Source organism: Periophthalmus magnuspinnatus, chromosome 9, assembly GCF_009829125.3.
Source record: "Periophthalmus magnuspinnatus isolate fPerMag1 chromosome 9, fPerMag1.2.pri, whole genome shotgun sequence".
NCBI lineage: Eukaryota > Metazoa > Chordata > Actinopteri > Gobiiformes > Gobiidae > Periophthalmus > Periophthalmus magnuspinnatus.
Window position 1 is genome coordinate 2,953,823 of NC_047134.1, and position 26,502 is coordinate 2,980,324.

Here is a 26,502-nt window from a genome sequence, read left to right on the forward strand (position 1 = left end):
AGACTCAGTTCTACCCAGCAACACTGCAGCAGACACTGATTTCTGATTGGTTGAAAGTGTAAAATGACACAGAGCCCTCCTCTTTTACACTGCAGTTTGGCTCTTCCTGAACAGATGCACATTCAGAGAGATTATAACTGCACTGAACTGTTTCTGTTTGTGTTCATCATGAAGACTTTTGTGGCACTAATTCTGTTGGGAATCCTAATAAAAGACAGCACATCGAGTGAGTACTCTTTATGTGTTGAGTTCATTAAAGTTCGATCTTGTGGTGTTCAGGTTTAACTTCATATTCTTCTGTTTTCTATATGGAACAGCTGGTTTAGTCCAGTTTTACAGCTTTTATAACTTTCTTTTCTGCAGATAGTTTACTTAGGAACACATGATGGAAGTTTATTCTGCATCTTTTAAACATGATTTAATGAAAAAGAAAATAATGAATTTGTTTGTATTTGTATTTACAGAAAATACACTTGAACTGAATCTCTTTCTTTCTAATTTAAATGCATTTTTATACTAACACTGAACCAACATGAGGATCATCACAGAAGCAGAGCAGGCGACTCAAGTGAGAGCTTAGTGCAGAAAAAACATATCTGTCATCTTAATAACAGTTTTTAATTATTATCATTGTAGTGCAACATTTTAGATTATTCATAATTCCAAAGAGTAAAAACACTCCCAGTCTGAGTTTGAACCATTTTAAACACATCTGAGGGTCGTTTCTCTCTGATTAGTTTGTTGTTAAATAAGTTTTCATATTGGCTTCTGTCGTATAAATAAATATAAAAAGAGCCAGTCTTTTCATCAGCTCTTTAACATGAGCGGAAAGCAACACGTGATGTGAAAGTCCATTCTGCAATCTTATTGGTTTAAACATGAATGAATAAAATAACTATAATCACACAATATAGAGTTTGACACATGAACTCAGAACAGATTAGATTCATCACATCCTCTGACAGTGAGAGAAGTCTTTCTGATTTACACAGACCTGCCTCAGCTTTACCTTAGACATCATGTTCCTGCATCACTGCTCATGTTGTTTGGGAGCAGCTTCTTTTAGTTTGATTTATTTGTTTTCATCTTGACTGAAATCTTCATAAAATACATTTATTTTACATTTACGACTGATCTGATCTTCTCCCCACAGTGATCCACAGTCTCAGATATTTTGACACTTCTTCGTCTCAAGTCCCAAACTTCCCAGAGTATGTTGTCGTTGGTGTGGTGAATGGTCTGGAGATAATGCGCTGTGACAGTGAGACCAGGAGGTACGAACCCAAACAGGAGTGGATGAACAGAGTGACAGGGGACGACCCAAAGTTCTGGGACTGGACCACTCAGCTCTGTGTGAATAATCTGCAAGTGAACAAAGGCAGCATAGAGAATATAAAACAACGCTTTAACCAGACTGAAGGTTTGACACTTTCACTTTGACACAATGAACAGAGATAATGGATTACTACAAGGTAATAAAAGGACAAACTTTACCACTTACACTGTACTTTCCACTGCAATTTTAGCCAGTGTTTCACCAGAGCTTAAAGTACTGATCAACAGTAAACATTATCATATTCATTTTATTGGCTTAAAAGTAAAGTAACTACATAAACACAATAAACATGAGCTTCCAAATGAGACTCTTTAAATCCTCCAACATAAACAGACTCAGGTCCTGATGTTTGTGTTCCAGGTGCTCACATTTGGCAGCGGATGTTCGGCTGTGACTGGGACGATGAGACTGATGACATCACTGGGTATTACCAGTACGCCTTTGATGGACAGGACTTCATTTCTCTGGACCTGAGCACAGAGTCCTGGGTCGCTGCTAAATCTGAGGCCTTTGCCACTAAACTGAGATGGGAGAGAATTGGACAAACTCAGCGTCACAAACACTATGTCCACAAAGTCTGCACTGTGTGGCTGAAGAATTATGTGCGCTATGGAGAGAAAACTCTGAAGAGGACAGGTGAGAAGAGACACACATGTAAAATAAACCAGTGTTTGTGAGTCCTCCCTGACCTGTGAAACAGGACCATTTCTTTACTTCCTTTTGGCTTTTGAATGAACAGAATGACCCTTTGCACTAATGTCCACTTACAGTAGTGCAAAAAAGTATTTAGTCAGCCACCAATTGTACAAGTTCTCCCACTTAAAAAGATGAGAGAGGCCTGTAATTTTCATCATAGGTTCACTTCAACTATGAGAGAAAGAATGAGAAAAAAATCCGGAAAATCACATTGTCTGATTTTTAAAGAATTTATTTGCAGATTATGGTGGAAAATAAGTATTTGGTCAATAACAAAAGTTCATCTCAATACTTTGTTATATACCCTTTGTTGGCAATGATCAAGGTCAAATTTTTTTCTCCACAAGGTTTTCACACACTGTTGCTGGTAGTTTTGCCCATTCCTCCTGCAGATCTCCTCCAGAACAGTGATGTTTTGGGGCTGTCGTTGGGCTACACAGACTTTCAACTCCCTCCAAAGATTTTCTATGGGGTTGAGATCTGGAGACTTTGTTAGGCCACTCCAGGACCTTGGAGCCACTCCTTCATTGCCCAGGAGGTGTGTTTGAGATCATTGTCACGCTGAAAGACTCAGCCATGTTTCATCTTCAATTCCCTTGTTGATGGAAGGAGGTTTTCAGTCAAAATCTCATGATACATGGCCCCATTCATTCTTTCCTTTTACAGGGATCAGTTGCCCTGGTCCCTTTGCAGAAAAACTGCCCCAAAGCATGATGTTTCCACCCCTATGCTTCACAGTAGGTATGATGTTCTTTGGATACAACTCAGCATTTTTTCTCCTCCAAACACGACAAGTTGAGTTTTTACCAAAAAGTTTTATTTTGGTTTCATCTGACCATATGACATTCTCCCAGTCCTCTTCTGGATCATCCAAATGCCTCTAACTTCAGACGGGCCTGGACATGTACTGGCTTAAGCAGCGGGACACGTCTGGCACTGCAGGATTTGAGTCCCTGGCGGTGTAGTGTGTTACTGATGGAAGCCTTTGTTACTTTGGCCCCAGCTCTCTGCAGGTCATTCACTTGGTCCCTGTGTGGTTCTGGGGTTTTTGCTCACTGTTCTTGTGGTCATTTTGACCCCACGGGGTGAGATCTTGTGTGGAGTCCCAGATCGAAGGAGATTATCAGTGGTCTTGTATGTCTTCCATTTTCTAATAATTGCTCCCACAGCTGATTTCTTCACACCAAGCTGCACCTCTTTCAGATTCAGTCTTCAGCCTGGTGCAGGTCTAATTTTGTTTCTAGTGTCCTTGGACAGCTCTTTGGTCTTGGCCATAGTGCAGTTTGGAGTCTGACTGTTTGAGGTTGTGGACAGATGTTTTTTTATACTGATGAGTTAAAACAGGTGTCATTAATACAGGTAATGAGTGGAGGACAGAGGAGCCTCTTAAAGAAGAAGTAACAGGTCTAACAACCAGAAATCTTGTTTGTTTCTCGGTGACCAAATACTTATTTTACAGAGGAATTTACCAATTAATTCATTAAAAATCCTACATTCTTTCTCCCCACTCTGTCTCCCATAATTGAAGCCTGTGATGAACATTACAGGCCTCTCATCTTTTTAAGTGGGAGAACTTGCACAATTGGTGGCTGACTAAATACTTTTTTGCCCCACTGTACCTCCATGACAGCAGCAATTTTATTCAACATTTACATATTATATTGATATTTTAGTTTTCAAAAAACACACATTAACCACTAGACTGAATATGACAGAACCCTGAAGTGATTTCACTAGTTTACAAAAAAATGCAGCTTTATAATTATCTCTGAGTCCTGGTTTTAAGCACATAGGCTCAAGTTTGTGAAGCGTGTAAAAGGGAGTATTATGCTAATTGTGTGTTCCCTAAGTTCCCTCATCCAAAACCTGCCTGAAGAACTTTTAGATACCAACCATGCATGTTTGAGTAATTTAGTGATCTCTCCTGGGCAGAGCTGGACTAGAGTTTTCCCGGTGGGCCAAGGCACTTTTTGTGCCGGTCACTGTCAGTCCTGTGCAACACCACACAGTCCTGATGTAACGCTTCAGTGGCCCGCTCTTATTCAGCTTTTCCTTGGCTCTATACACTCTATCATGAGTTTACCACGACCTCACATGTGGGCCCCATGCAGATGTTCTCCTGGCTCAGTCCTTTATCTCCTGGGCCGGCCCAAAGCTCGCCAGCCATTGTCCCAAGCGGCAGCATCCTCGGCCTGCTGCTGGTAGTGAGTCTGTTCACTGAAACCACACTGAAATTAAGGCATTATGTGAATAAAATGTTTCCAAGCATTGTCATAGGGCCCTGAAGGTGCAGTAACATGGTGATCTAAATATGTTATGTGCTAGCAGTTAATACCTCATAGATGAAAAATACCTCCTCTTTAAGTTTGTTTATCTCTCCTGTGGTGTTGTGTAGAGCTCCCCCTGGTGTCTCTGCTGCAGAAGTCCTCCTCTTCCCCGGTCACGTGTCACGCCACAGGCTTCTACCCCGACAGAGCCATGCTGTTCTGGACCAAAGATGGAGACGAGCTGCTGGAGGACGTGGACCCTGGAGAGATCCTGCCCAACGAAGACGGGACCTTCCAGACCAGTGTGTCCCTGGACCTGTCCTCTGTCCCCCCTGAGGACTGGGACAGGTACCACTGTGTGTTCCAGCTGTCTGGGGTCAAAGAGGACTATGTGACCAGACTGGACCGGAGCAAGATCAGGACCAACGGTGAGAGGGGGCGCTGAGGACTTATGTGCTCGTACTTCCTGGTTCTAGTCAGAACCTGAGCAGCAGCATTCTGGATGTACTGCAGCTGTGTTAAGGCTCGTTTGGAGAGGCCAGTGAGCAGGATGTTACAGTCGTCTAACCTACTGGAGACAAATGCAGGATAAGTCTCTCTAAGTCTGACTTTGACAGTATACCTTTGATTTTGTCAATGTTTTTTAGGTGGTAAAAAGCTGCAGATGTTATTGGTTTGATGTGGCTGTTAAAGTTCAAGTCTGAGTCCATTATATCTAGATTTCTAGCCTGATTTGAAGGTTTTAGAGAGAGACTGGAGGTGATGCTGACACTTTCTCTGTGTTTCTGTGGCCAAAGATGATGACTTCAGTCTTGTCTGAGTTTATCTGGAGAAAGTTGTTTTGCATCCATACACTGATCTGTTGATGCAGTGAGTGAATCCACTGGTCCATAGTCACCTGCTGCAGTGAGACATAGATCTGAGTGTCATCTGCAGAGTTGTGACACATTATTGCTGCGTATTAACTGGCCTAACGGCAGCATGTAGAGACTGAACAATAGGGGTCCCAGGGTTGACCCCTGGGGCACCCCACAGGTCAGGGACATTTTATCTGAGACGGATTTTCCAATTTCAACAAATTACTCCCTGTTTTCTAGATAGGACTCGAAGCAGTTTAGTGCAGTACCACAGATGCCCTCCCAGTCCTCTAGTCTCTGTAAGAGGATCCCATGATCCACGGTGTCAAAGGCAGAACTCAGATCTAACAGGATCAAGACTGAGACTTTGCCTGTGTCAGTGTTCAGGCGGATGCCATTTGTCACCTTGATAAGAGCAGTCTCAGTGCTGTGGTGGGTCTAAAACCTGACTGGAAAACATCAAAGGAGTTGTTCATTTGGAGCAAGTCAATAAACTGTTGGTAGAAAACTTTTTCAAGGACTTTGCCTCGAAATGGCAGATTTGAGATTGGTCGATAATTGTTCAATATCATGGCATCAAGACTGCTCTTCTTTAGGAGAGGCTTGAACAACTTGCAATAATGTCAGAAAAATACCTTTGCCTTGTTCTACATAAACTGTGGTTGTATATGTGCATCTTTTCTCTCTAAATCTCATAATGAACCTGGAGCTTTGACTTGCATCATTCCCGCTCGGCCCTCTAGCACTCCCTTTTCTGTGCCCTGACCGAGTCATCTTTCCTCCATGGAGCTTTCTGCTTATCTTTAACCATTTTAACCTTCATTTGGGCAATGGTGTCCAGAACATTCAAAACACCCAAAGTCACAGAGTTCAACAAATCATCAACATTAGAACATGAGGCATTTTCAAAGTGTATCATTTCCATGAACAGTGCACCTGTTTTATTATTTATGTGTCTCCTTCAAACAACTGCAGGACCAGCCGCTGGTTTGGGAATAACAGACAGGTCCAAGAAGACACAGAAATGATCAGACAGAGCAACATCCACCACATTGACATTTGAAATATTTACTCCTTTTGTAATGAGCAGGTCCAGAGTGTGTCCTCTGTTGTGGGTGGGCTCGCTGACATGCTGAGTCAGACCAAAGGTTTCAAGGACAGAACTGAGCTCTTTAGCGTTTCTGTCAAACACATTGTCCACATGTGCATTAAAATCACCTGTAATGACTAAACCATCAAAGTTTGTGCATACGACTGAAAGCATCTCAGTAAAATCATCAATAAAACTCAGACAGTGCTGGGGAGGTTTGTATATGACTAAGTAGAGTATGGAGGAGGATTGTTTTAGCTCCATTTTAAAAGAAACATACTCAAAAGATGAAAACACCCCAAATGACACATGTGAGTGACCAAATTATCTCTAAAAACACACCCACACATCTCTACCTTTTTGTTTACTTGTGTATCAGATTCAAATTTGAAGTTGGGTGGAGTTGATTCGACTAGAATTGCATTACCTGTGTTTTTGTCAAGCCATGTTTCGGTTAAAAACATAAAGTCAAAATTAAAAGAAGAGATAAATCATGAACTAAAAATGACTTGTTACATAAAGATCTGACATTGAGCACAGCAAGTTTTCAGATTAGTTTTATAGCTCCATCACAGGGCCTCAGCATGATATTATTTTTATCATGACTGTATGTCCTGAGACAGCAGAGGCCCTGTGTGTCCTAGCTCTTGGTGATAACAGCTCTGGGGGAGGGCAGGGAAGGGCGAGCAGGGGGGAGTTTGGGTGAGGGACCAGGTGAGGGCTGAGGAGGCGGAGCAGGGGAGAGTTTGGGTGAAAGACGAGGGGGGATAGGTGGGTACGGGGAAGAGTTCAGCATAGTTGATGCCAGAACTCTCGATCGCTCTATATTAGGTGTGAGGGGAGCCATCTTAATTCCTGATCTGATGAGACTTTCTAGATGGTTGGGAAGGGCCATGAGTGAAGGTGGGGAAGAAAAAGAGAGTGAGGAGTCTCTAGAGGGAGTGGATGTAGCAAAGGGGACCCAGGGCTGGTCTGTGGGCAGGGGAGGTGATGTGGGTGCTGCTGCGACTGAAACCTCTGCTGGGGCTGTCACAAACGGGTTCAAGGCCTGTGATGTGGGCCCTGAGGGAAGTGACGCAGGAGATGCATCCTTCACTTTTGAAGGTGGTGATGCTGCTGACTTGTTCTCTGGGGGAGTTGGTGATGCTGCTGAATCTTTTACTGGGGGAGATGGTTGTGCTGCTGGTGGTGACTCCTTCGCTGGGGGAGGTGGTGGTTGTAGTTGTGGTGCTGACATATTGGCTCGGTCTGTGGTTGGTGCAGCAGGAATGCTTCTCTCATTCCTCTTTTCTCTCACTGGCCCAGGACCCTGTCCAGGCCGGTGCCTCAGAGCGTGGAGGAGGTTCTCCGTCAACACTCTTACTCCACCTCTGCTCAGGTGCGGGCCATTTCCCTTGAACAGGTCCTCTCGTTTCCAGAATAGATCAAAGTTCTCAATGTAGTGCAGTCCTCTGTCTACACATTCGTTGAACAGCCATGTGTTCAGCTGAAACAGCAGAGTAAATTTGTTCAGTCTGTCTATGCTAGGAAGAGGTCCACTGATGAATGTCTTAACCTGCACTTTATCAAGCTCCTCAAATAATTCAATGAAATTCTTTTTCAAGATTTCAGTCTGATTCATTCTGGTGTCAACTGCACCCACGTGCACAATCAGCTGTTTAGCTCCTTGGTGTGTTGACAAAACCTTTGGGAGGAGTTTTGTAATCTCAGAGACAGTGTGACTGGGGTACGAGCAAGTTTGGATTCCTCTGTGAGTCACATCTCTGATAGCACCATCTCCTAGCAGCAGCGTATCTCTGACCTTGACGTTTGGCACAGACCGCCTGTCTGCCGACGCTCTTTTGCCAACTTCATTGTTCTTGTTTTGTGACAAAAATCCATTTTCCGTGTGTATATTAACATCAACATCAGTCTGTGACAGTGGTAAAAATCTGCTTGTAAGCTGTATTTTGGGTGATGTAACTATATTAGCATTGTCTCTTATCACTTGTCGCGTTTGCTTGAAATTCTTGTCTTGACAAAGTTTTGGAAAAGACACCGTATCACTCAGGTTTAAGTTGAAAGTAGCAGTTTTTTCACCCTCTTCTCTGAAAGTAACTGTAGGCTGCTTACCACTGGAGGTCACAGGGAGCGTTTGGTGAAGTCCTTTTTCAGATTCTAAAATAAATATCCGTACTTGTAGCTCAATAAGTTGTTGTTGATAGTTCTGGAAGCAATATGTCTCACTCTCCTACAGACCCCGCCCCTCCTCCCCCTCACTCTCACCTTTAGTCCTCAGATCACGCACCCAAAATGACAGATGTCCAGTTTCGTGTGAAGGATCAGAGTCAAACCCCAAACCCAGACTGTGGTGTGACAGTGTGAAGGAGCAGGGAACATCTGTGGAGCTGTTTGGACCAATGAAGCAACTGATATTCAAACTACTCAAGAAATTATGACAGATTTAACTTGAAATTGTTTTTGTTTTTCAGCCAAAAATCCCCCGACCTCCATCATCGCTGCTGTGGTCGTTGTGGGAGTCGTCATCGTCGCTGCTGCTGTGGCTCTGTTTGTGATCAGACGAAAGAGAGGTCAGAAATATGATAATACAGTGGTCCCTCGCTATATCACAATCATGCTGTTTTTGTGTGTGCAATTTTGCATCTTTTTTTTACCGTGTATAGTAAAAATTGTGTATTGTTCATTGTGTTTTGCATCCTGATTGGCTAAGGGACGTACCGCGTCTCCTGGACAGAATGTGCTTTAAATGTACATAAATCCTCGCAGTGTGACACTGAAAACACTGGGATGTCAAGTGACTTTCCTCACTTGAATGTTCTTTTGAGACTTGTCCTTTTTGAAGTGAAAATGCCCAAATAGGAGAGGCGCTTCCGGGTCACCACCAGTGATGGCAGCGTGAAAAGTCCGCAGCGACAAATTGATTAAAAAAATCCCCTAAACGAACTTATGAAGCGTGTTCTGCCACACTAGGAATGTGTTAAAAGGGGAAGAAAATGACATCCAAGAAAAGTCAAAGGAGGAACGCTCCACTACACGAGAAAAACTTTGAAGATGAAGACGCTAACTCTGTTAGCCAAGATGAGGGCAGCGGTGAGGCCGGCGGCGAGGATAAACTGTCATTAATCCTGAAGGAAATTAGAGAGATGCGAGAGGAGAATAAAAAACAATTTGGCGACTTAAAACAAGATATTGCACAGACAAATGTGAGATTGGACGAAGTGGAGCAAAGGTTTGTAACTATCGATGATCGTGTGCAGGGGGCGGAGGACATCATTACTGAATTAGTGAAGCAACAAGTGCAACTTCAACTAAAAGTATCTGACTTAGAGGGACGCTCCCGTAGGAAGAACATAAGAATTTACGGTGTCCCGGAGGGGGCTGAGGGGTCCACGGCTCTATCAGTTATCCCGTTTGTGGAGCAGTTACTGCGTGAAAACCTGGATCTCCCAACTACTAAAGATTTGCTAATCGAGAGAGCGCATCGAGCCTTGGCGCCGCGACCCCCGGTGGACAGCCAGCCCAGATCTATAATCATCAGATTCCAAAGTTACCGGATCAAAGACGAAGTGCTCAGAGCGGCCTGGCAAAGGAAAGGCTTCACATGGAAGGGGAGCAAAATCAACCTGGATCACGACTACGCGCCAGATGTTTTGGCAAGAAGAAAGGAATACGGAGAGATCAGGAGGGTCCTTAAAGCAAGCAGCATAAGATTTCAAACGCTGTATCCAGCTCGACTTAAGGTCTTCCTGAAGGATGAGACGAAGATATATGATTCAGTAGAGGAGGCTGCGTCAGATCTGGCTGATAAAGGTTTACCTGTAACGAGGGTGGAGCGCCCGGTTTCCTCTCTGGAGAAACTACAGCGGTACAGTTGGATGCCAGCGCCAGGACGACGTAAACGGGGTTTTAAAGAAAAGCTACAGGTGTTCAGGCGGGAAGTATCTGAAGGTACCAGCAATTGAAGGAGCAATAATGGACAGGTATGGAGTGGATATATTTTGAGAAGGACTTAAGAACTTGGATGCAGGACGTGAAATATTTAATGTCGGGGACAATAGTAAAATGACTGTTTCAGAGGGCCCTCGACGCCAAGCAGGCCAAAGAGGATATCCCCTGGAGCCGAGGTCCAATAGAGTTGGGACCTCATCCTTGGAAGTGGGTATGAATGTTCGCGGTTTAATTGTTTTAACTACTACAAGGTTTAGTTGTAGTTTTTATGTTCGTGTTTGTTGTTTCGTTAAAAGGGGTAGCTACACAATAGTTCTGATTGGAGTTGTTTACTTTACTAGACTAAGGAAATATGCATAGTGATGTACTGAAATGCATTTCTTTTAACGTGAATGGAGTATTAAATCCAATTAAGCGATCTAAAATTCTTTCTAAACTTAAAAAAGAAAAGGCCCAAATAGCTTTTCTCCAGGAAACACATATGTCTGGGTTAGAGCACGCTAAGCTTCAGAGGCAAGGTTTTAAATATGTATTTGCCTCATCATACAAACAGGCTCATAAAAGAGGAGTTGCCACATTAATATCTAGTGAACTGACATATGAACATGGGTCCGAGATTATAGATGAGGGAGGACGATTTATTAAAATTACTGGTAGATTAGAGGGCATTGATATAACTTTGATAAATGTATACGCTCCACCAGGGAGTGATTGGCCCTTCTATAAAAGCATCTTTGAGCTGATGGCCACGTCCCATGGTCTGGTGATTTGTGGCGGAGATTTTAATATCAGGCTAGACCCAAACCTGGACTCATCACGGAGGAGCACCCAGAGTAACCCACTAACAAAAAAAGTTAGATCCTTGATGGAGGAGCTGGGTGTTATAGATGTATGGAGAGATATGCACCCAACAACTAGAGATTATACACATTTTTCAAGCCCACACTCAGTTTACTCAAGGATTGATTATTACTTTGTCTTTAGTTCTGATAGACTTAAGATAAAGGATTCTCAAATATTAACGATCGACATATCAGACCATAGCCCAATAATCCTGCTGCTAGATTTAAAAAAAGATACAAAGAGAACCTCGTGGAAACTTAATTCAAATATTCTCAATGACTCCACAACAGTAGAGAAACTTAAAAAAGATATTAAAGAATATCTGGAATTTAATGATGATGGTATAATTAAGCCCACAATCTTATGGGATGCATTAAAAGCAGTTTTAAGAGGGAAACTTATCTCCCTAACAGCGTTCATGAAAAAAACTAGGGGTCAAAGTCTGGCAGATCTACAGGCAAAATTGAAACAGATGCAAAACAGGGACAGCCAAAACATCAATGTCCAGTTGAGAGCTGAAATAAAGAAAGTACAGAAACAAATAGATGAGATTTATAATTTAGAAGTGCAAAAAAAGTTGACGTTTTTGAAACAGAAACACTATGAGGTTGGAGCAAGATCGGCAAAAATTTTGGCCTATAAACTGCGAAAACAACAAAGGGAGAATACAATTTATAAGATAAAAAATCCTACTACTGGTCAGGTGATAGATTCGAGGGAGAAAATTAAAGAATGTTTTGGGAAATTCTATCAAGAATTATATACTCAACCACCAGCAGCTAATGAGAAGAGTATTGATAGGTTTTTGAGTGGCCTTGAGCTGCCCAAAATCCAAGATTCACAAAATGAGATGTTAGTGAAACCAATCACAATCAAAGAAGTTAACCTTGCCATAACAAAGTTGAAGTCTGGTAAATCCCCAGGCTCTGATGGGTACACAGGAGAGTGGTATAAATGCCTGAGGGCAAATCTAACACCACTGTTGCTGCGGACATTTAACTGGGTATTACAAACAGGTGAAATTCCTCCCTCATGGTGCGAAGCCATTATATCACTGATCCCAAAAGAAAATAAAGACAAACAAGAATGTGGAAACTATAGACCTATAAGTGTCCTCAATGTGGATTATAAATTATTTACTTCCATATTGGCACGTCGATTAGAAAATATTCTGCCAGAGATAATTAATCTAGACCAGACAGGATTTATTCATCAAAGACAAACATTGGACAACATCAGGAAGTCACTACATATTATAGATCACGTAACACGTCAAAAAACTGAAGCATTAATAGTGGGGCTAGATGCAGAAAAGGCCTTTGACTCTGTAAGGTGGCTTTTTCTCTATAAAGTAATGGACAGATTTGCTTTTCATGGCAAATTTACCAGAGTGATCCAATCTCTATATTCAAAACCAACTGCACAGGTAAAAATTAATGGTGATCTCTCAGACTCATTTCAGTTGGAAAGGGGAAGTAGACAGGGCTGCCCAATTTCTCCGCTGTTATTTTCTTTATTTATTGAGCCTCTTGGACAATGGATAAGACAAAGCTCCCAGATTAAAGGGGTGACAATGGCAGGGGTCGAACATAAGGTGGCAATGTTCGCAGACGATGTACTAGTTTACATGGAGGATCCTGAGAAGTCATTTAATGAGCTGATGATTATGTTGAAAGAATTTGGGAATTTATCTGGTTACAGGCTTAATATTGCCAAAACACAGGTGATGGCCATAAACTTCACTGCTTCAGTAAAGCTACAGGAAGGATATAATTTGAACTGGGAAGCAACGGGAATGAAATATTTGGGTATCACAATGACTAAAGATCTTTCAAATCTGTTTCAAATAAACTATGAACCGCTGTCATTAGCAATCAAAGAGGATTTGTATAGATGGAGTCTCATCCCTTTTTTAAGTTTGACCTCCAGAGTGAACTCCATCAAAATGTCCGTACTTCCTAAATTGCTATACTTGTTCAGAACACTCCCAGTGGAAGTACCGGACAATTATTTCAGGGAGTGGGACAAACAGATATCACGTTTTATCTGGGAAGGTAAGAAACCTAGGGTGCGGTATAGTACAATGCAATTAAGAAGAGAAAAAGGAGGCATGGCCCTTCCCTGCTTAAGACATTATTACTATGCATCTCAGTTGGTTCCGCTTCTTTATTGGTGCAATGATGATTACAAAGCAAAGTGGAAGGAAATGGAGTTTAAAATGATAAAAAAGTTCCCTTTGCAGGCCTTTATAGGGGATAAAAATCTATGGTCACAGGTGGGTGAAATGGGCAACTGTTGCATGGGTTTAACTTTGAAGATCTGGCAAAAGGTGGTAAATTTAACTCAAATTCAGAAAATGATAACTCTATTTAGATGGTGTGCTTATGACACAGAGTTTCCCCCGAACAGAAGTGATTGTGTTTTCAAAGCTTGGATAGACAGGGGTCTGACCACCTACTTGTCATACACAGAGAGAAACACTTTTCTCAGCTTTCAGGCAATGCAAAGTGGATACAATCTGCGGGCAAATGACTTTTACAGATACTTACAAATCAGACATTATTTTAACTCAAATTGCAGTTTAACAAACTTTACACAATCTGAAGAAGCTTTTTTTAAAATATTGAAATCGGCATATGGGCTATCTACCCAAAAAATGATTTCTAAAGTATACAATGCACTTTATGTGACTGACAAGTGTAATACGTTATATGTGAAACAGAAATGGGAAAAGGAGGCAACAATTAAAATGACTGAGGAGGATTGGGACAGCATCTGGTCATTCCAGTGGTCATCGACGGCATCCCTGTCCTGGAGAGAACACTGCTGGAAGAACATTATTAGATATTTTAGAACTCCTGCACAGGGGAGCAATAAGTCGGCATGCTGGACAGTGTGGTTCTGAGGAGGGGAATCACTACCACATATTTTGGGCTTGCTCCAAATTAAAACTGTATTGGAGGGAGATCCATGTGCGGTTAAACTTAGTTTTTGGAGTGAACATGCCATTCAACTTTGAAACTTTGTACTTAGGTAGGGTTGCTCTTTTGGAACGGAGAAGTGATAAAAAGCTGTTGCAAGCCCTCCTGGCAGCAAGTAAAAAGAACATCACTAAAAAATGGCTAAATTCTGCTCCGCCTTCAGTGGATGGCTGGATTGATATAGTAAATGAAATATTTAAGATGGAAAGGCTAACGTACACAATAAACATTCAAAGGAACAAATTTTATTGTATTTGGAACAAGTGGATTAAGTATATCGCTCCAATTAGAACAGACTTTTTGTGACTTCTCCATTTTGGGTGAAGATTTATATTTTTACGGTATAATGCATATATAAATGTTTGACTACACTTTATTTTTCCATGTAAGCTCCCCAATTCTTGTAAATAGTTTTTGGTGTGTTTTTGTTTTTGTTTTTTGTTGTTTTTGTTGTTTTTGTTTTGTTTTGTTTTTTGTTTTTTGTCTTTTTCCTTTCTACTCCTTTATTATATTAAAATGGGATGGGACTAACCGACCACGGTATAGTTTTGACAAGCACTTTTCTTAGGGGCTTTGATCAATAATGTTTTATACAATACTTGTACTGGAAAAATGTGCCTGTGATATGTGTTCTTCCTGAAATAAAATATTCATAAAAAAAAAAAAAAAAAAAAAAAAAAAAAAAAAAAAAAAGAAAATGCCCAAATAACTTCTTGTCTGTTCTTTCCTGTTAACCTTACATATTGATTATGTACACAGGTAACACATTTTTCTCATTAATAATAGTAATAATAGTTTTAAGCTTGAATTTTGTCACTGTTCTTTTTCTAGCCCAAAACAATCCTCGACAAGATGCTCAGTTGAGACAAAATCTAAATCCTGTTACCCCAGCGACAAACTGTGAGTGCTTTAAAATGTTTAAAAAGTGTAGTGTTTCTTTCAGAGAATTTTTTAAATTTTCATTTAATTATTATTTAACTAACTCACTGAATTTAAAATGTATCTGACAAGTTAGGTACTCATTTCACTAAAAACACAGTTGATGTTATTATATTTAAGATTTGACTCAAATCTTGCCCAGTTTTTTGTAATAAATAGTAAATAGTAAATTAGTAAATAAACCTTTATTTTGTCAGATTAATGTTTGTAACTGACAGAAAGGATTATTCCTTCTGTGTAACTTTTCCCTGAATGGACGTTCGGTGCTGGTGACAGAGTGCAGGGGTTTCCATTTTGAACCTCAGCGATACTTCCTATATTTTTGTCACTCAGTCTCTGTCACTCAACTGATGTAAAACTCTGATCAATATTTAGCACAGGTTCTATCCACCAAACCAAGTCAGAATGAGAAAAACAGTCAAACAGGTCAAATGCACTTTAAATGTGAAATGATTTGTCTTGTCATTCTTATGTGTTCTGGATAAATATGTGAATAATTTGAGTTTGTTTGTTTTCAGCTGGGGAAACATCAGGTAAGTGCACATTTCATCTGTGTCAGTGTTTCATCATGTTCTTAATGTGTTCATATTTTGATCTTCTCCAGATCCAGAGACACAGACACTGAGGCCTGGAGCTCCTGAGGCTGAGTCCACTGAGTAACACTGAACGCCGCTTTATTCCTCTGTTTTGGTGAGAACATTATTGTGGAAAACTGTGTAATGAGACTATAATGTGTTTAGGAGGTTTTTAATCTGTACTATAGAGTTATCAAGATTATATAAAAGGAAAATGATCTCCCCAAAAATAAAAAGTTTATTTAGGTAATTTGTTCCAACAATTTAACTAAATCAACCTGTGCGTGTTAAAATATAAGGCCTATGTACGACCAATGTACTCAGACTGAATCCTAACAGTAACTAAAGGTTTCAAAAAGCAGTCGACTGGACAAGGCTAACGTCCTAAACATAATCCTAATCTGTGTAATCCACTGGGCTGCCTCTGGTGGGACATGGGGCACTCTGAACATTTGTTTCCTCATTGGGATTAATCATCATGTAGAACTACCTCATCCATAGATTTTACAGCTGGTTAAGTCTCATTATAATTTGCATTAATAATAATAATACATTTTTATTACTGTAGTACATGTTGGTCCCAGGCAAAACTACCCTGACCCCACTAGAATCATTTCACAAACAAACCTTTAAAGTCTTAGACTGAAAACCATGACTACACCACCACCTCCATGTCCTACAAAAATACAGACTGTTTAACTCTGACATATACAAAGACTGGCCTTTAAATCGACTGGTATATAAAACCCTGAATAACTCTGCACCTGCCTCCACCAGGGGGCAGTGTACCATATGAAAATGCAAAACAAACAGCCTTCTCCTATAAAACAATAAAGGAACAATCTCCCAACTGAACTAAAAATTAAACTAAAAACAAACTTCATGCATTTTCTACAGTTTGTGGAACTTGAACCAAACGTCACAAACTAAAATGAAGATGATTTTTGACCTTGTTCTAATTTATCTGCAGTAACTTATAACTCATTTGCATCTCTGTATAATAAATACGGTTTTAATATTTTTTTAAATATTGGCCCAGACCTGTCTGCTGAAACCCCAGACCAAACTAAAACTCAGAGTAGCGAAACAATAATGAGGACTCCTTACTCTCTTTTTCTCGTGGCAACCAACGAACAAGAGGTCACATATGTTGATAAAAAATATTAAAATATATTTTATATTATCATGTCATATTGACATGTCATTGGTTAAAAAAGTCATAGATAACATTGTAAAACCTCTAACACACATGTTAGAGGTGCTAGATCCAGTCCAAATTATAAAGATTTCCTGACCTTGTAAAATATTATACTGTAATTATTTTGTTCAAAGCCCTCAATAAAGTCATTGCCATGTAGTGTGCAAAAGTGTTTGTCATGATGCCTGTTTTCCCTGTCCTCCTGTGCTCTCTCCCCCTCCCCTACCTGTCTGCCTGGAGCTGGGCGGAGTTCCTGACTCCTCCCGCACACACCTGGAGCTCATCAGCGCAATTACCGTCACCTGCTGCTGAGTATATGAGGGCTCGGCAGAATACACTCGGTGCCAGGCCGTCCGCATGTAAACGTTCCTGTCCTCGCTCGCTCCTGCCCCTGCGCTCCGGCTCCGGTACAGTCATCCCTCCGTCTTGCCACCTGTCCTGTCTGGGTCTCTGGCTTGCTGCTTGCCTCCTGCCTTGGGTCCCGCTCTCTGGACTACGCCGGCCCTGCCTGTCCCGGTCTCGTCTCGCTCCTGTCCTCACTCCGGTCCTGGCTTTCCCGTCCCCGACCTGCACTCCGCCCGCCTGGCCTGTCTCCTGCTCCCTGGTTCCTGTATGTGTTTGAATGAACTGCTAAAAGACTAATATTCACTATTCTGTAAATAAACACTGTCAACTTGCCGAGTCTGCACTCCTTGGTCCGCACCCGCACAAGCTGTAACGACAGTGTTATGCTCTTAAAGAGAGAACTAACAATTTAAGAGGTGATGGAAATGTTTTACTACCTAATGTTCAAACGTAAAGTTTTTGTCTGATTTTGTGTGGGATGAAACTGTGAAATGTTCTGGATTTAAAACAAAAGCAATGCCAAAGTTTTCATAAATTTACGTTTTTATATAAAGACAGGATCTGGTCTGATAAAGAGAGAGGCCAGTTTAAATTTAAAGTCATACTGCACTGACTGTATCAATTTTGTTTTTTCTTTATGCTCATCTGTGCCATTTTGCTGCATTTATTGTCATGAATTGAGTGAATCTGTGTGTGTGTGTGTACATACACTCACCTGAAGGATTATTAGGAACACCACACTAATACGGTGTTTGACCTTTCACCTTCAGAACTGCCTTAATTCTACGTGGCATTGATTCAACAAGGTGCTGATTCATTCTTTAGAAATGTTGGCCCATATTGATAGGAGCATCTTGCAGTTGATGGAGATTTGTGGGATGCACATCCAGGGCACGAAGCTCGAGATCTGGTGACTGTGGGGGCCATTGTAGTACAGTGAACTCATTGTCATGTTCAAGAAACCAATTTGAAATGATTCGAGCTTTATGACATGGTGCATTATCCTGCTGGAAGTAGCCATCAGAGGATGGGTACATGGTGGTCATGAAGGGATGGACATGGTCAGAAACAATGTTCAGGTAGCCCGTGACATTTAAACGATGCCCAGTTGGCACTAAGGGACCTAAAGTGTGCCAAGAAAACATCCCCCACACCATTACACCACCACCAGCTTGCACAGTGGTAACAAGGCATGATGGATCCATGTTCTTCTGTTTACGCCAAATTCTGACTCTACCATTTGAATGTCTCAACAGAAATCCAGACTCGTCAGACCAGGCGACATTTTTCCAGTCTTCAACTGTCCAATTTTGGTGAGCTCGTGCAAATTGTAGCCTCTTTTTCCTATTTGTAGTGGAGATGAGTGGTATCGGGTGGGGTCTTCTGCTGTTGTAGCCCATCCGCCTCAAGGTCATGCATGTTGTGGCTTCACAAATGCTTTGCTGCATTCCTCGGTTGTAACGAGTGGTTATTTCAGTCGGCTTGAATCACTCGGCCCATTCTCCTCTGACCTCTAGCATCAACAAGGCATTTTTGCCCACAGGACTGCCGTATACTGGATGTTTTTCCCTTTTCACACCATTCTTAGTAAACCCTAGAAATGGTTGTGCGTGAAAATCCCAGTAACTGAGCAGATTGTGAAATACTCAGACCGGCCCGTCTGGCACCAACAACCATGCCACGCTCAAAAGAGTTCAGGAGATTGTCTTGACCAGGACCAGACCTCTAAATGCATTGAAGCAACTGCCATGTGATTGGTTGATTAGATAATTGCATTAAGGATAAATTGAAGAGGTGTTCCTAATAATCCTTTAGGTGAGTGTATGTGTTGGAAATAAATGTATAAATGAAAAAAATATATGAACTTATATCATAGATGGATTAAAATGGAGAAAGATGAAGATCTAATAACATGAGTGCTGCTCTGTACAGTTAATCAGTCACTTGTTGATTTTATCCAGTTATGTAAATAAATCACTTGGACTTTATTATAAAACTTTAACTGTTTGAGAACAATGATCATAGTATTATTTTTCTATTGTGAGCTTCTGTAGGATTTGAAATCTACGATCACTATGAACAGTGTGGATTTTCAGTGTGGATATGGACTTAGGGGCATTTTTTAGTTTCTGTGTCAATTTGAAAAAAAATTTAAAAAAAAATTACACTGGGAGTGTTTTGAACAAATACTTTATTTCAGATTTTAAACCTCAGCAAAACTGTCAAAGATCAAAACATTTTATTAATATCTGTTTTAATTTTTTCCCTGAATGGGTTCCTTTTATTTTTATTTTAAATTGTCTGCTTAGTCAGAAAACCGTGTGAAAATGATGCTGTATGTTCATGTATGTGTGCACTGTTTTGTTTTGGGTTATTTGTCCAATGTATGGCTTTTTACACTTGTTGAACTGTATTAGTTTTGACAGTAAAACCTGTTTGGATCAGCTGATACGCACGACCTGTGAACATGACACACCTCCCAATTATTGTTAAGAGGCAAAACTTCAAACTTACAGAGCAGGTTTCTGAGAGCTCTTATTTGTAAAACTGGCTGTTGGTGAATTCCATCCAGCGTCAAACCCCACAGCAATTTGTTTTCATTTACTCAGAGGCCGATATTAAATCAAGTATCAAAACTTCCTCAGTCTTATAGTCCTTACTATGTGACACATGTCAAGTCAGTTTATTAGACAAAAGTGGATTTACAGCCCATTAGCATCATTGGCTTTTAGTTTTCTTTTCATTCAAAGTTTTATTAAGTCCAGGGGCCAATGAAAACAGGCCCCTGGATCACAATTATTACTGTTTATGTCAAATAAACTGTTCCTGTAGGAAAATGTGCTTCATGTGTCTCTAGTTAAACCCAGAGACACATTTCAGATCTGAGCCATTTACCATTAACTTTCACAAATGATTTTTGTAAATAACAGGCGTTTTAAGAAAGAAATAGGCAAACGCTCCTCTCACATTTATGGGTCGCGCCATTTACACAAAGTCTGTGTTGTATTTGTAAAACCGGTTTGGTCTTTAGTTTTAACTTTCACTTTGATGCCAAAACCTGTGAGACTCAGCTCTACTCAGTAACACGTCTAAGTGTTTCTGCTCGTGTTCATCATGAAGACTTTTGTGGCACTAATTCTGTTGGGAATCCTAATAAAAGACAGCACATCGAGTGAGTACTCTTTATGTGTTGAGTTCATTTAAGATGGATCTTGTGGTGTTCAGGTTTAACTTAACCCTGCTCCTGTTCTGATACGTGGAGTCACAGTTGTTTTGACACTGAACCAACACGAGGATCATCACAGAAGCAGAGCAGACGACTTGAGTGAGAGCTTAGTGCAGAAAAAACATATTTGGCATCATCATAATTTTTATGTATCATTATTGTAGTCCATTGGAATTACGAATAACCTAATTCCAAAGGGTAAAAACACTCCCACTCTCAGTTTGAACAGTTTTAAACACATCTGAGCCTTGGTTGTTTCTCTCTGATTAGTTTGTTGTTAAATAAGTTTTCACATTGGCTTCTGTCGTAATAATAAATATAAAAAGAGCCAGTCTTTTGAGCGGCTCTTTCACATGAGCAAATCCTAAAGCTTCAGATCCAACAAAAGAGCCATAAAACCCATCACTAACTTGGGAACACATGAAGTGAAAGTCCATTCTGCATTCTTACTGGTTTAAACATGAATGAATAAAATAACTGTATAAAAGTCTGAACTTTAAAGCAGTAAAGACCTCACCCTCCATCAGGCAAATATCTGAATCACACAATATAGAGTTTGACACATGAACTCAGATTAGAACAGATTAGATTCATCACATCCTCTGACAGTGAGAGAAGTCTTTCTGATTTACACAGACCTGCCTCAGCTTTACCTTTAACATCATGTTCCTGCATCACTGCTCATGTTGTTTGGGAGCAGCTTCTTTTAGTTTGATTTATTTGTTTTCATTTTTACTGAAATATTCATAAAATACATTTATTTTACATTTAGGACTGATCTAATCTTCTCCCCACAGTGATCCACACTCTGAGAATATTTGCTATGACTTCGTCTCAAGTCCCAAACTTCCCAGAGTATATTGCAGTCACTGTGGTGAATGGTCTGGAGGTGATACACTGTGACAGTGAGACCAGGAGGACCGAGCCCAAACAAGAGTGGATGAACAGAGTGACAGAGGATGACCCAAAGTTCTGGGTCTGGACCACTGAGCTCTGTGTGAATAATCTGCAGAGGAGGAAACACATGATAGAGAATCTAAAACAACGCCTCAACCAGACTGAAGGTTTGACACTTTCACTTTGACACAATGAACAGAGATAATGTTTTTCTATAAAGTAATAAAAGGACAAACTTTGGCGCTTACACTGTACTGTCCTGTGCAATTTTAACCAGTGTTTTACCAGAGCTTAAAGTACTGACCAACAGTAAACATTGTCATATTGACTTTATGAGCTTAAAATATAATTCCATAAACACAATAAACATGAGCTCCAGTTTTTCTGAAATGAGACTCTTTAAATCCTCCAACATAAACAGACTCAGGTCCTGATGGTTGTGTTCCAGGGGTTCACATTTGGCAGCGGATGTCTGGATGTGACTGGGACGATGAGACTGACGACATCACTGGGTACGTTCAGTACGCCTTTGATGGACAGGACTTTATTTCTCTGGACCTGAGCACAGAGTCCTGGGTCGCTGCTAAATCTGAGGCCTTTGCCACTAAACTGAGATGGGAGAGAGATGGAGAAACTCAGCGTCAGAAACACTTAATCAGCAACATCTGTGCTTTGAGCCTGAAGAACTTTGTGCGCTATGGAGAGAAAACTCTGAAGAGGACAGGTGAGAAGAGACATACATGTAAAATAAACCAGTGTTTGTGAGTCCATTTCTTTACTTCCTTTTGAATCAAAAACTGAAGACATGTCCACTTACCTCCATGACTGTAGTGATTTTATTCAATATTTATTTACATTTAAATATTATATGAATATCATGTTATGATGGTGCTCTGAAGGGGGAGTGACCGAGCACAGAGAGCAAGATGATGGGGGGACTCAGACTAATTGAACATGTTAATACGTTGCTTTCGTAGAATGTAGCATTTTCAAAACAATAAAATGAAACATGGTGATCTAAATATGTTATGTTCTAGCAGTTAAAACCCCAAAGAAGAAAAATACCTCCTCTTTAAGTTTGTTTATCTCTCCTGTGGTGTTGTGTAGAGCTCCCCCTGGTGTCTCTGCTGCAGAAGTCCTCCTCTTCCCCGGTCACGTGTCACGCCACAGGCTTTTACCCTGACAGAGCCAGGCTGTTCTGGACCAAAGATGGAGACGAGCTGCTGGAGGACGTGGGCCCTGGAGAGATCCTGTCCAACGAAGACGGGACCTTCCAGACCAGTGTGTCCCTGGACCTGTCCTCTGTCCCCCCTGAGGACTGGGACAGGCACCACTGTGTGTTCCAGCTGTCTGGGGACAAAAATAAGTATGTGACCAGACTGGACCGGAGCAAGATCAGGACCAACGGTGAGAGGGGGCGCTGATGAGAGCTGATCTAAAAACAAAAGTTTGCAGTTTGTAGTTTATTAGATCCCCTTCATTCTCCTTGCTACTCCTCCGGACCCCACCCCCCTCCCCTCTTACTCCAGACCCCAGTACCCCTCCCACTGACTCTAAGAAGGCCGGGTACTCTGCATTGCTGTTTGGCCCGTAGGCCGACGCAACAGTGAGAGACCTGTCCTGAAGGCAAAGGGAGGCGACCCTCTTGTTCACTGGAGTGAACTACAACACGTGGCGGCTGAGCTGTGGAGGGTCCAACCCCTCTTGAGACATTGGATACCAGAGCCCAGGCTGTGTGTGGAGGTGAGCCCGACTATATCTAGCCGGTACCTCTCAACTTCCTGAACAAAGCTCAGGCTCCTTCACCCCAGCGAGGTGACATTCCACCTCGCCACTGCCAGATGTTGTGTCTGTGGACTGGGTCGCGGAGACATCTGTCCTCGGCTGCTGCCCAGTCCTCTGCGCACTCGACCCCTATGAAACCCTCTGCAGTGAACCCACAGGAAGTCGGACCCACGTCGTCCTTTCAGGCTGAGCCCGGTCGGGCCCCATAGGCAAAGGCCCGGCCACCAGGCGCATGCATTTGAGCCCCAACCCCAGACCTGACTCCAGGGTGGGGCCTGGGCTGCACCATACTGGCCAACATCACAGTCCCTGGTATTACACTATTCACAGCAGCATTATGAACTTAACCTGACCTGTCACCATAATTTGATTTAATAATTTTAAATCATCATGTAATAAATGCTTCCAGATCACAGGCTTTAACCGAAAATGACAGATGTCCAGTTTTGTGTGAAGGATCAGAATCAAACCCCAAACCCAGACTGTGGTGTGACAGTGTGAAGGAGCAGGGAACATCTGTGGAGCTGTTTGGACCAATGAAGCAACTGATATTCAAACTTTTTTGTTTTTCAGCCAAAAATGCCCTGACCTCCATCACTGCTGCTGTGGTCGTTGTGGGAGTCGTCATCGTCGCTGCTGCTGTGGCTCTGTTTGTGATCAGACGAAAGAGAGGTCAGACAGGACTGTGCAATTTATGTCATAAATATGATCATATTTAATGTTAAACAGGAGGAATTAAGCAACAAACGTTACAATGTTTCTCCCTCATTAAAAACATGAAGATGTTTTCAATGTCATCCATGCATGTTTAAGTAATTTAGACTCTATTAAAACCCTCCTTAAAGTTAGCAGCACGAATCTCTATGAGGCTCCGCACATAAGTCTACATCACCCATGCTCCCACACGACTTCTCCATAAATATACAAAAACATGATACAAAACTGCACACAGCAACTTGACAAACCTGATGTGATGTGCAGTAGTTTCATTAGTGGGATGCAGCTGATTGTGTTGTGACAGAGCCAGGCTGTTCTGGAGGGGTTCTGTGTTGCTCAGCGCATTAAAAACTAGAGAAAAACTAGAGAAACTTATAAAATATGTTACATTGTTTTGGGCAAATATGGTATTTTCAAAATGATAAAAGGAAACCTGGTGATCTAAATATGTTATGTGTTAGAGTTAATACCACACAGAAGTAAAACAGCCCTGTTTAAATAGGACGTGTTCTTTGCATCATGTTTCTGTGGTACTTCCACATCGTCAGATGAAAATAAATCATCTGCAGTTTCCTTGTGTGTTTGACTTTCTTGACTTGAATGTTCTTTTGAGACTTGTCCTTTTTGAAGTGAAAACACCCAAATTACTTCTTGTCTGTTCTTTCCTGTTAATCTTAAATATCAATATATGTTCACACACATAAAATTTTTTCTCACTAATAATAGTAATAATAGTTTTAGGCTTTAATTTTGTCAATGTTCTTTTTCCAGCCTCAAACAATCGTCAACAAGATGCTCAGATGAGACCAAATCTAAATCCTGTTACCCAGGTGACAAACTGTGAGTACTTCTAAAATGTTTTAAAAGTGTTCTTTCGGATAAATTACTCAGTGTTTATTTAACAATTATTTAAGATATCTGTGCAATATATAATATATAAGAAAAATAAAATTTGTCAAATGGACAAAAACTTGTATGAGTGAAGACGTTTGGCTGCTCATCCAAGCCGCTTCTTCAGTTCTGGTCAGATCACTGCTGGACACTGCCTTATATTTATCTGAAGAGAGGAGCTAACTACAATGAAACTAAAAACACCAATTGTTTAGTTTCTGTGTGTAGGTTAGGTCTATTGAGCTAAACTAAGTGTGTACAAGCCCCTAATGAGTGACTTCACACCAGTTAACATCCTGGCTAGCTCTATTGTTCACTTTGTTTCCTTTGTTTGCTTAGGGTCTGAGGATGGAGTTATAGATGGGGACAGATGATGTCTCAGGCCCCCATTCCTATTCAAGGAAGGATTGTCTTCACACACTGACCAATACCTGCTGTTTGATTCACACTGCAGCACAAAACTCTGAGATATCCGTGCTCTGCAACACAGAGCTCAAGTGGTTCCCACAAACACAAAGTGAAAAGTGAAGGAGGAACAACATGTAGAGAAAGCCCTCTCGGCCTGTGGATATCCAAAATGGGCCTTCAATAGATCTAAGAGAGATAAAAACAAAAAACAAAAAAACAAGACAACAGGGAATGTGTGGCCAAAAAATGTCGCCAACTGGATAAGAATGAGGTCAGCTGACACCTGAATATACTGAATGACCAGGTTATTCCATCAATGGATTTTTTCTTCCCTGATGGCACGGATATTTTCCAAGATGACAATGCCAGGATTCATCGGGCTCAAAATGTGACAGAGTGGATCAGGAGCATGAGACGTCATTTTCACACATGGATTGTCCACCACAGAGTCCAGACCTTAACCCCATTGAGAATCTTTGGGATGTTGCTTTGTAGAAGAGAAATCAAAGCACTGCCACAGCAAATGCACGCTGTAATCAATGCTAAAGGCAGTTCAATGAAATATTCGTGTGACCTTTTTTTTGGCCAAGCAGTGTATTTTGAGTCCACTGAGCAACACTGAACGCCGCTTTATTCCTCTGTTTTGTTGAGAACATTATTGTGGAAAACTGTGTAATGAGACGTATAATGTGTTTAGGAGGTTTTTAATCTGAGTTATCAAGATTATATAAAAGGAAAATGATCTCCCCAAAAATAAAATGTTTATTTACGGTAAGTCATTTGTTACAGCAATTTAACTAAATCAACCTGTGCATGTTAAAATATAAGGCCTATGTACGACCAATGTACTCAGACTGAATCCTAACAGTAACTAAAGGTTTCAAAAAGCAGTCGACTGGACAAGGCTAATGTCCTAAACATAATCCTAATCTGTGTAATCCACTGTTGTGTAGATTAAATTTCATATTCAGAGCCCTGTGCAATAAACACTTGTTATAAAGTTGTGAAATACCTTGTTCTCACACTCTATAAGAATCATGTCCTGTTTTTGTGTTCACAGGTGAACTTTGTCCTGGATAACACAGTGTTTATAAATCCTCTTGGTCATGCATTCGATCAGTGTTTCTCAAACTGTGGTGTGTGTACCAGTGCTGGTACATGGGGCACTCTGGTAATACATGGGGCAGTTTGAATATTTGTTTCCTCATTGGGACTGAGATTTTGGAGCTGGTTTAGTCTCATTTAGGCATGGGACGATATAGAAATTTAGTGTCACGCTTATCATGGCCAAAATAATTGAGATCATATCACATTAATTATTCATCTTGCTTAATTTAATTTTATGAATAAGTTCCATATTTAAAGAAATGTTATAGTCTTGTACTTTGTCATCTGTGAAACTACTACAACCTAGCAGAGAATATTTTGGATCTGGAGCAGGGCCTTCAACTGAAATTTGGGGGCCCGGGGGAAGAAGTCTCACATGGGCCACCCTCTAATACA

The 26,502-nt window shown here is 41.0% G+C and overlaps 2 protein-coding genes across 5 annotated transcripts; both read left to right on the plus strand.

Annotated features, from left to right (window-relative positions):
• Positions 1–124: 124 nt before the first annotated feature.
• On the plus strand, positions 125–15,719 carry LOC117376860 (major histocompatibility complex class I-related gene protein-like). 4 transcript variants are annotated; one of them, XM_033973405.2, is made up of 8 exons: positions 126–226; positions 1,154–1,420; positions 1,697–1,972; positions 4,428–4,727; positions 8,718–8,816; positions 14,850–14,918; positions 15,476–15,490; positions 15,562–15,719. In XM_033973405.2, the coding sequence occupies exons 1-8, from the start codon at positions 169–171 to the stop codon at positions 15,615–15,617; spliced, it is 1,140 nt and encodes a 379-aa protein (XP_033829296.1). In that variant the 5' UTR covers positions 126–168; the 3' UTR covers positions 15,618–15,719. The 4 variants fall into 4 exon arrangements, with proteins under 4 accessions (XP_055080328.1, XP_033829296.1, XP_055080329.1 ...); XM_055224353.1 differs by having other exon boundaries at positions 125–226; positions 15,476–15,657; XM_055224354.1 differs by lacking the exon at positions 15,476–15,490 and having other exon boundaries at positions 127–226.
• A 4,317-nt stretch (positions 15,720–20,036) lies between these two features.
• On the plus strand, positions 20,037–26,079 carry LOC117375728 (major histocompatibility complex class I-related gene protein-like). The gene is made up of 7 exons (XM_033972039.2): positions 20,037–20,247; positions 21,099–21,365; positions 21,647–21,922; positions 22,306–22,605; positions 23,557–23,655; positions 24,472–24,540; positions 26,060–26,079. Exons 1-7 carry the CDS (start codon positions 20,190–20,192, stop codon positions 26,077–26,079), a joined length of 1,089 nt encoding a protein of 362 aa, XP_033827930.1. The 5' UTR covers positions 20,037–20,189.
• The last annotated feature ends 423 nt before the right edge of the window (positions 26,080–26,502 follow it).

What these genes read in the sequence shown, in the direction of transcription:
- LOC117376860 (XM_055224353.1), top strand. Translation starts at nt 169, where the DNA reads ATGAAGACTTTTGTGGCACTAATTCTGTTGGGAATCCTAATAAAAGAC. An exon ending in GAAAACTCTGAAGAGGACAG is followed by an intron (nt 1,973 to 4,427) that starts GTGAGAAGAGAC and finishes GGTGTTGTGTAG; the next exon opens with AGCTCCCCCTGGTGTCTCTG. An exon ending in GAGCAAGATCAGGACCAACG is followed by an intron (nt 4,728 to 8,717) that starts GTGAGAGGGGGC and finishes TTTGTTTTTCAG; the next exon opens with CCAAAAATCCCCCGACCTCC.
- LOC117375728 (XM_033972039.2), top strand. Translation starts at nt 20,190, where the DNA reads ATGAAGACTTTTGTGGCACTAATTCTGTTGGGAATCCTAATAAAAGAC. An exon ending in AATAAAAGACAGCACATCGA is followed by an intron (nt 20,248 to 21,098) that starts GTGAGTACTCTT and finishes TTCTCCCCACAG; the next exon opens with TGATCCACACTCTGAGAATA. An exon ending in TGTGATCAGACGAAAGAGAG is followed by an intron (nt 23,656 to 24,471) that starts GTCAGACAGGAC and finishes TTCTTTTTCCAG; the next exon opens with CCTCAAACAATCGTCAACAA.